At 40.9% G+C, this 9,903-nt stretch overlaps 1 protein-coding gene across 3 annotated transcripts in view; it reads left to right on the forward strand.

Moving 5' to 3' along the window:
- RAD52 (RAD52 homolog (S. cerevisiae)) overlaps positions 1 to 9,903 on the forward strand; it is a 28,638-nt gene that overhangs the window by 10,196 nt on the left and 8,539 nt on the right. For 2 of the 3 annotated variants that reach the window (XM_008577670.1, XM_008577654.1), the window contains exons 2-7: positions 2,701 to 2,802; positions 3,804 to 3,905; positions 4,489 to 4,582; positions 4,765 to 4,832; positions 6,255 to 6,373; positions 7,728 to 7,803. In XM_008577670.1, the coding sequence (XP_008575892.1) occupies positions 2,719 to 2,802; positions 3,804 to 3,905; positions 4,489 to 4,582; positions 4,765 to 4,832; positions 6,255 to 6,373; positions 7,728 to 7,803 (543 nt within the window). In that variant the 5' untranslated portion in view covers positions 2,701 to 2,718. The remainder of the gene's footprint in view (positions 1 to 2,700; positions 2,803 to 3,803; positions 3,906 to 4,488; positions 4,583 to 4,764; positions 4,833 to 6,254; positions 6,374 to 7,727; positions 7,804 to 9,903) is intronic. The other variant, XM_008577663.1, reaches the window with a different exon arrangement.

Consider the following 9,903-nt stretch of genomic DNA (forward strand, 5'->3'; position numbering starts at 1 on the left):
CGCGCTCAACCAGTGAGCAGACCAGTCTCTATGTGGGATCCGAACCCTCGGCGGGAGCGCCACCGCGCTTCCCAAGCGGGGCACTATAGCAGTGCGCCACCAGGCCGGCCCCTGCCACCTGTTTTTATAAATAAAGTTTTATTGGGGCATAACCATGCTCATTTGTTTACCTATTGTCTATGCCCGCTTTCACACCAAAATGTTAGAGTTGAGTAGTTATGACAGAGAACAGCCTGAAAAACTTAAAATATTATCTGGCCTTTTACAGAAAGTTTGCTGACTTCTGCTTTATAGAATAGATACATAAACTTGTTTTTATTAAAAGAATACATGCACATGTTTGAACAATGAAATAGTACTAGAAGTTTTATTTCAAAAAAGAAGAGATCCCTCCCTGCTGCTCTGTTCCCCACCAGTCCCATGCTTCAGAGCATCTAGTCCTTCTATACGTCTTCTCTGGCATTTACGTTACATTCTAAATAATATCCTTATACTGCTAGTTCTTGATTTAACAACTTTGGACACTATTTATTGCCTTAACCTAGTTTGAGCTGCTCTCCTACTTTTTAGTGCCAGATTATAAGTAAGTTTATCATTTTTATCTGAGATGTAATTTTTATGATTTAAATAGTTTTCTGCATTTTCGTCAGTGCATGTAAGAAAATTAACATGACATTAGCAATAACTTTTATTTAGTATTTAATGTGTGTCAGGTACTACCTTAATGCTCTTTCTTGCAGTATCATATTTAATCTCTACAACAGCCTTGGGAAATGCAGATACTATTGTTATCTACAGTTTCTAGAGGAGGAAGTGTCATTTAGAGAGATTATGTGAATTTCCCTTTGTCAAACACCTAGTGATTGATAGAGCCGGAATTTGACATCAAGAACGTGAACTCTTAAATGTTACAGTACTCCTGGCTTGCCCGCAGGGGATGCGTTCCAAGGCCCCCGAGGGATGCCTGACACCACCTACAGTGCGAACCTTTAGCCAAGCAAGCAGAGCACGTTTTTGTTTGTCTTCCAGCCACAAATTTAACTCATTTTCTGTCTGAACCTAGCATGTAGCACGCACTGTGGCTAACTTTTGTACTTTGAGGTGCTCCAGTGAAACTAGCATGAATTTCTTTTTCTTCACAATTTTGTGGGTAAAGGATTCGTTCTTACTGCAGATCTTAGCATCTGGCTTCCCTTTGGCACCTCTGTATTGCCAGCATCACTCCTCTTGCACTTTGAGGCCATTGTTAAGTAAAATAAGGGTGACTTGGGCTGAGCCCGTGGTGCACTCGGGAGAGTGCGGCGCTGGGAGCGCAGGAGTGCTCCCGCCATGGGTTCGGATCCTATATAGGGATGGCCGGTGCGCTCACTAGCTGAGCGCGGTGTGGCCGGTCACAAAAAGGACAAAAAAAAAATAAGGGTGACTTGAACACAGGCACTGAGGTACCACGACAGTGGATCTTTAACCAAGAGGGTTGCTGAGTGACAGGCGGGCAGGATGGCGGTGTGAGACTTAAAACATGAATTGTTCATCTCTGGAATTTTCCATTTAATGTTTTGAGACCGCAGTTGACCGCAGGGACCTGCAACTTCAGATGGGGGCACTACTGTACATTTAATGCCACATGTAGCCGCGCTACTTTGACAATCGCAGACTTGTAGTTCTACTATTAGCAAATAAACTGAAGGTGGATGACATGTAAATTGCTCGGGCACAGCTTTGCAACTGTTTCATTTAGAGGTGGAGGGGCATCCAGGTAGTGGGTCAGCCGGCTGTGGGTGATTTTTCTGAGAGTAATTATATTTTCTAATGGACTTTATGAATTCCCATCTGTCAGTCTTAAGCATACATTAGAATCACCTGGCAAGCTTTTTAAAGCATGGATTACCGGGCCTCACCCCAGAGTTTCTGATTCAGGAGGTATGGTGCAGGCATGATGATTTGTATGTGTAAGGAGAAGCCAGGTGCTGCTGATGCTGCTGGCGTCAGTCCTTCCTGAGAGTGGGGGTCTTCTCTGTTGCCTTCCCTTTCTCTTAATGGTTTCATTCTCCTCCAGCTAGCGCATTAGCTCCTGGAGAGCAGTTCATATTTGTGGCTTATGTATTTCTTCTTTGACGCCACAGTGACCAGGGTCATGTTGCCCAAATAGGAGGTAGTAGTAAGTTTTTTTTTTAACTTTAAAATGGACTCACTTGATTTCTCTTCTTTACCCCCAGCTTTACTGAGGTATAATTGACAAATAAGAATATGTAAGCACAACGTAATGATTTGATATACATGTAGGTAGTGAAGTGATGACCACAATCAAGATGATCAACACACCCTTCACCTCACGTAGTTGTCCTTTTAGGTAGTGGTAAGTTGTTTGCTTTCCCTTAAAGGGCATTTTTGTAATTTTGATTTTTTCAATTATAAATAGAGTACATTCTTATTATAAAAATCATCTCTAATAGCACCATCACAAGAGCAGAAATGTTCACAGGAAGGTAGAAGGAGACCCCAAAGAATTGTCAGTGGCTTAGCAAATCATAGCTAACCATGGGGGAACTTTGTACTCGACTGGACCAGTGTGTAGAAGTATATAAGTAAAGTAACCTGAAAGATGTTGCACATGTGTGCCTTCTCTGGTTTTTAGTAGAGGCTCTTGCCTTTTACCTTGGTCATTCTGTGTGAGACTTTTTCAACCTTTTATTTGCATAGGTGACAACTGGAATCAGCATGTCTAGCACTGAGGAAGCAGTTCTTGGAGGGTGTGACAGCCACACTCCTGCTGGCAGCAACTCTGTGGTGTGGTTTGGACAGGTAACTGTGTGGTTCCTTCACGTTTGAAACAATGTGCAGAGCGTCATCTGTATGCCTGCAAGCCTTTTGTTGTTATTGGTTTTTCCTTTAGATGCATTATTTAGGAGTCTTTGGTTAACTCTCTGAGGGCATTTTGGAACTTTAGCATCAAAAGACTAATAGTACCTGGGATTACATTTAGATTTAAATCTATTTAATTTTTGGATAGATAACATGATATGAAATTCAAAATGGAACCAAGTCTACATGAGAAAAATCTCCCTACTTCCTGTCACTCGTGTCTACAGGCCACCTACTTCTCTTTCTTGGAGGCATCCCAAGTTACTGTGGTCATGTTCTTTGTAGAGATAATCTGTGCATAGAAAAGGGATTCTTGCTTTGTCCACCCAAACTCTTTGTCTTTACCTGAGATTTGTTTGTGAGTATTCATCTTATTTAAATAGGGCAATTCATATACTTATATATGGGAAATTGTTGAATTGGAGAAGAAGGTATAACACTTTGGACAAGACAAATGGAAGCAAGACTTCCTATCCTGTTTTCTTTTTTCCTGCTTTCTTCCTGCATAAACATCATATACAGACTCTAACGTGGGATGTTTTAGTTTCCTAATTCCAGCTCAAGAAAGCTTTATAAGGATGGTAGCAATGCTAAGGCAAGAGTTCTCAAAATGTGGTCCCAGGATCATGGTAGTTCATAACACCTTTCCGAGTCCGTAAAGTCAAAATTATTTTTATAATAACACTAAGATACTATTAGCCTTTTTCACACTCATTCTCTCACGGGTGAATGCTGGAGCTTTCCAAGAGGCTGCATAACATGTGACGATATTGCTCTGATGCCTACTGGAATGTGTGTCTTAAAACTTTCCCAGTTTTAATTCCTAATAGCGATAGGTGTAACCCATATAAACAAAAGCTCTTGGAGACCAACAAGTTGTTGACTCGCTGGAGTAAGGAACGGTGGAAACGTCACTTTCATGTTCTCTCCCTGGACTGTAGTGCCCGTATACAGCAGAAGAGTCCCAGGCCATCCAGAATGCTCTGAGGCAGAGGTTGGGCCCGGAATACATAAGTAGCCGCATGGCTGGAGGAGGCCAGAAGGTAGGAGAGTCCACGTGCAGGCGCCCGCACAGCGGACTGCTCAGATGATCTTGCTGCCGCCTCCTTTGGGTGCTCATGGGTTCAGAAGCCTCTCGCTCACTGCTACTGGATATTTCCTGCTGCCTCTGGGAGGGGACGGGGTTCCAGCCGTCATCGCTATCTGAAGTGGCCCAAGCGTTGTCTTGAGACTTACATAACTGCCATTTTAGGATTTTTACACCATCTTTTAAAAATGTTCCTTTCACCATGTGTTTTTAATTTTAACTACTGTATATGGTTTTGGTCTTCCATAAAATGTGTCAACCTGGAAATCATGAGTTTTGGAAACTGGTGAGTAGATATCTTTCCCCTCAGAGTCTAGTTCCTCTCCCCAGACAGACCATTAGTTCTAAGTGGCTCCTTCTAGAAGATCTTTGAAATAAATTCACGGCCTTCCCTTGCTCTGTAATGGTTTCATTAAAGAATGTTTAAGGGCAGTTTTGTCAAAAAAGAAGATAAGGAATACATTAAGTAAGTTTTGATTCACATTTAAGTATGGCAAGGAATTTTAACATAGCCTTTTTAAAAAATTTTTTTTTCCTAGGTGTGTTACATTGAGGGTCACAGGGTAATTAATCTGGCCAATGAGATGTTTGGGTACAACGGCTGGGCACACTCTATCACACAGCAGAACGTGGGTGAGTGTGCTTCCTGGCAGTGGTGACCGCCTCGTTTCCCTTGCCGTGCCTCTGTCTTGTTTCTGATGAGAGTATTTTGTGGGTGAGGATGTAAGAGGGGTGTATTTGGAGTTCAGCAGAAGGGATATTGGTGAGGCTTAGGGATCATATCCTCTTCAACTGGCTCTCTTTCCCACTCCTAGATTTTGTTGACCTCCATAATGGCAAGTTCTACGTGGGAGTCTATGCATTTGTGAGGGTCCAGTTGAAGGTGAGGGTGATGGAGTAGACTGGCTGCCTGGAAGTGTCGGTGGGTGGCAGGAGAGAGGTAGGGAAGTCTCTGGACCATGGCACAACCAAGCTAGAGAGCCAGGCCCTTGAGCTGTGTCTTAGCCAGTGTTCCTTAGGATGGTGGTATTTGAACATTCTTACTCATGTGCCCCCTAAAAGAATTTTGAAAACCTCTGTCCAATTGCATATTTTTAAGTTGACCCTTAAAATGTTTTACCATATATAGAAATAGATGCAAAGGACATATTTTCTGGCATATTATAAAATTTTACATTTTAAAATAAATGTTACATCTTTTAAAAATGTGCTAATGGAATCTAAATACTATAGGGAATTAAATACTGTCATTACTTAAAAAAAAATATGAGCAAGCTCTCCTTTAATCAGAAATTTTACTTTGTTCCTTTTTCTGAACTCATATGTCTGTTTTGTTTCCCTACTGGTTTTTATCCTAATACTTGTATATGTTTATGACTGAAAGTTTTATTGATAACCTTATTATGCATCTGCCTGTGCACATGTGTGTATATAAAAATAAATTTTTTTGGTAAATTTCCAGTGACCTTAAGGCTCTACATATTAAAAGATTTCTTCTGGAGTTAGTATTGTAGTTATTGTTGACACACAATTGATCAGACAACTGTGTTTGTTGGAGAGACAACATAAAAAAAATCACGATTTTGATAAAAATTAAATTTTATGGAAAATGCATATCTGAATGGGGTGGATGGTGCTGCTCTTTTCTTTTCAGTTTATATACAGTGATTGAGTATGGCTTATTTGTTGAATAAGCATTTAGCATTATTCTTTTTAGACTTCTTATTTTTTATAAGTAGCTCAGAAAAACCTTGTTCACATAATTAAGTAGCTGGGAATGGAAAGCGTTTTGTTACAGTATCATTCATTTCTTTCTGAGTTATTTTCCAAAAATCACAGAGTGCTATCATCAAACATTATTTTAATTTTCTATCAGAAAACAATTCAGTCAGGTCCTCTTCACTTTTGGTGAAAGCCAAGAAGTGGATACCACCTGATTTACAAAAAGATTTGCTATCCAATCATTAGATACAGTATTTCAAATGATCCTTTTGTTTGGTATCCGAGGTTTTTATGCTTGGTAAGATTTGCGATGGGTTAGAAATGTGCCTTTTTTATGTAAAAGGTGAAGTGGGAAGGGAGAATCGTTTTGACAGGTTGACCACAGACACATTTCCAGGCAGGTCAGGTCTAGGAAACAGTCCTGGAAATGGAGTTGTTACAGCCAACCGTGCCCATGTCCCCTTCAGCAAGGCCCCTGGGCCGTGCATTCTGTCTGAACACTGCTGCTTGAGAAAGAAGAGCTGTGGAGCCAGGGACACAACTGCTTTTTCATTTAGAGTTTGAACTCCTTTTCTACCCCCAGGATGGTTCATATCATGAGGACGTGGGTTATGGTGTAAGTGAGGGCCTCAAGTCAAAGGCCTTGTCTTTGGAGAAGGCCAGGAAGGAGGCGGTGACAGACGGGCTGAAGCGAGCCCTCAGGTGAGCAGAAGGGGCTGGAGTCTACCTGCTTCACATCAGCTCTTGTTTCAGAGCAGTTTTTGTTTCATTCTTTTGAAAAGGTCATTCACATGGATCAAAAATATAAATAACATAGAAAGATAAATCTCATGCCCTCCCTTGTCCCTGTCTATCCTGTTTTCCCACTTTGTTTTATATTTTCCCAGTGTTGATGCGCCCCCTTTTTGGGAATAAGTGGTAGAATGCTGCATGCTCTATCCTGGGCTTACTTCCTCCACCTCCCCGCACTCCCCCCCACCCCCCGCCGCCCCGTGTACTGAAAACCTTTCCACATGAGTCCACAGATAGCCTCTTCATTCTTTTTAATGCAACTAAACAGTTCTCCGTTATGTACAGTGTATGTAACATAGTTAACTTAGTCACACAGTTACATAGAGCAGGGTTTTTAACCTTTTTTGGGGTCATTGATGCCTTTGAGAATTGAAGTGAATTGCCAGAAAAATACACACATGCACTAACAATTTGCATTACCATATTCTGTGGGGGAGCCCCCAAATCCCAAGGTAAGAACTTTGGTGATGGAGGATTGTGCCCTTGACTCCCCACCCAAGTGTGTGTAGCCCACTTTTGTTGGGGGAAATTGGAGCAGTCCTTGGAAAAAAAATCTCTGCTTTGGAGTTTGTGCTCCACATCAGGAGGTAGCTAATGGGGTTTTGTGAATGGTTTCTTAGTCTTTTCACACTCATCGTCTCTCCTTGATGGCAGGGATTTATGTCTTTATGCTCACTGCTGTATTCTCAGAACCTAATACAGTGCAGGAACATGGCAGATGCTCAATAAACATTTATCGAATGTATGTTAGAGTCCATTTCCTCTGCTGCAGTTAAGAAGCAGCTTGTACTAAAGTTGTAACTCTGTGGGCCGGCCCGTGGCTCACTCGGGAGAGTGCGGTGCTGATAACACCAAGGCCCCGGGTTTGGATCCCATATAGGGATGGCCGGTTAGCTCACTGGTCGTATAACTTCGTATAATGTATGCTATACGAAGTTATTACGTTTCTGATTCAGGAGGTATGGTGCAGGCATGATGATTTGTATGTGTAAGGAGAAGCCAGGTGCTGCTGATGCTGCTGGCGTCAGTCCTTCCTGAGAGTGGGGGTCTTCTCTGTTGCCTTCCCTTTCTCTTAATGGTTTCATTCTCCTCCAGCTAGCGCATTAGCTCCTGGAGAGCAGTTCATATTTGTGGCTTATGTATTTCTTCTTTGACGCCACAGTGACCAGGGTCATGTTGCCCAAATTTGTAACTCTGTTTTCTGGTATTCATGTGTAATAGTTCTCAACTCTGTTTCACTTTTTTTTTTTTCCCTTACCCTTAGGAGTTTTGGGAATGCACTTGGAAATTGTATTCTGGACAAAGACTATCTGAGGTCACTTAGTAAGCTTCCACGCCAGGTATGTGAGAAATGGATGAATGGAATGTGTTGCAGTAAAGATATTACAGCAAATTCTCTTGTATCATGGGTTGAGTGTTTGTGGGATGGAGGGAGAAGTCAGGACTCAGCTGTTTAGAGGGTGTGGAATGTTTCTTTCAGGTTTTGAATGTTAGGGCTAGCAGGAAGCAATCACCTCATTTTACAGATGAAGAAATTTCAGGCCTAGCAAATTTATGTTTCTTGTCTCATATGTAGAGAACTGTGGCTGGGAATGGTCAGTGAAGCCTTAGAGTGAGCACACAGCTCTCTGCAGCACTGCTGTTGTTTCCAGATACACTCAGAACCTCACCTGTTCAGCCTTCTGTCTTTTCCTTAGCTCTAATGTCTTTAAGGTTTAGATTGCCATTACCCCTGCCAGTACCTCTTATATGAGCTGGGCATTTGTCTTTGGAGGGTGAGGTCTGCTTTTGAGTGTCCCTGGAGTCACTCTTGACCTAGGATGAGTTAGCCTTTGGGGTGCTCCTCCTGCTTGGTAGAGAGGGGCTGCTTTCTCTGTGGCATTCTCTGATGTCCCTGCCATACCACCACCCAGGGCAATATTACCCATCCTGTACCTGAGGGATGCTTTTTCTTGTGGAGCCCCTAATAGAGGTGTGTGAATTGGCATCTATCAAAACCCCCTATCTTTTTAAAAAAATTCTTTTAAGAGATTATTGGATTCTGTTTGCTAGTATTTTGTTAAATATTTTTGGATCTATGTTTATGAGGGATATTACTCTGTAATTTTCGGGGTTTTCTTTTTTTATTGTGATAAAAAATGCATAAAATTTACAGCCTTAATAATTTTTAGTGTATGGTTAAGTGGTGTTAAGGGTATTCACATTGTTGTGAAACTAATCTCTAGAACTTTTTCATTTTGTAAAAGTAAAACTCTACACTGTAAAACAACTCCCCTCCTCCCCTTCCCCCAGCCCCTGGTGACTGTCATTCTACTTTCTGTTCCTATGGATTTGACTACTCTGTGTACCTCATGTCAGTGGAACCATACAACTTTTGTCTTTTTGTGACTGGCTTATTTAATTTAGCTTTAATGTCTTGAAGATTCATGCATGTCATAGTGTGTGTCAGAATTTCATTCCTTTTTAAGTCTGAATACTATTCCATTGTATGATATGCCACATTTTGTTTATCCATTCATCTGCTGGACATTTGGGTTGCTTCCACTTCTTGGCTACTGTGAATGATGCTGCTATCTATATATGGGTGCGTATATAGCTCTTGAAGACCTCTGCTTTCAGTTCTTTTGGATATATACCCAGAAGTGGGATTGCTGAATCATGTGGTAGTTCAGTTTTTAATATTTCGAGGTACTGCTATACTGATTCCCTAGCAGTTGCACCATTTTATAATCCCAGCAACAGTGCATAAGAGTTCAGATTTCTCTACATCTTTGTTATCACTTGTTATTTTCTGGTTGTGTGTTTTTTGTTTTTTGTTTTTTTTCCCAGTAGTATCCATCCTGATGATGGGCAGTGATATTTTATTGTGGTTTTGATTTGCATATTCCTGATGATTAATAATGTTGAGCATCTTTTCATATGCTTGTTGGCCATTTGTATGTCATCTTTGGAGAAATGTCTATTTAAGTCCTTTGCCAGTTTTTAATCGGGTTATTTGATGTTTTGTTGTAGAGTTGTAGTTCTTTACATATTATGGATATTAACCCCTTATCAGATATATGATTTACAAATATTTTCTCCCATTACATAGGTTGCCTTTTAAGTTTTTAAGTTTGATGTAGTTCCATTTGTCTATTTTTGCTTCCGATGCCTGTGCTTTTGATGTCATATCCAAAAAATCATTGCCAAATCCAGTGTCATGAAGAGTTTTCTCACTGTTTTTTTCCTAGGGTTTTATAGTTTTGGGTCTTACTTCAGACTTTAATCTACTTTGTGTTTGTTTTTGTTTTGTTTTGTTTTTTGCTGCTGGTTGGTAAGGGGATCAGAACTCTTGACCTTGGTGTTATCAGCACGGTGCTCTAATCAAGTGAGCTAACCGGCCATGCTTTTTTTTTTTTTTTTTTTTTTTTTTTTTTTTTTTTTTTTTTTTTTTCCCGCCA

Source organism: Galeopterus variegatus, unplaced genomic scaffold (assembly GCF_000696425.1).
Source record: "Galeopterus variegatus unplaced genomic scaffold, G_variegatus-3.0.2 Scaffold70, whole genome shotgun sequence".
In the NCBI taxonomy this organism is placed as follows: Eukaryota; Metazoa; Chordata; class Mammalia; order Dermoptera; family Cynocephalidae; genus Galeopterus; species Galeopterus variegatus.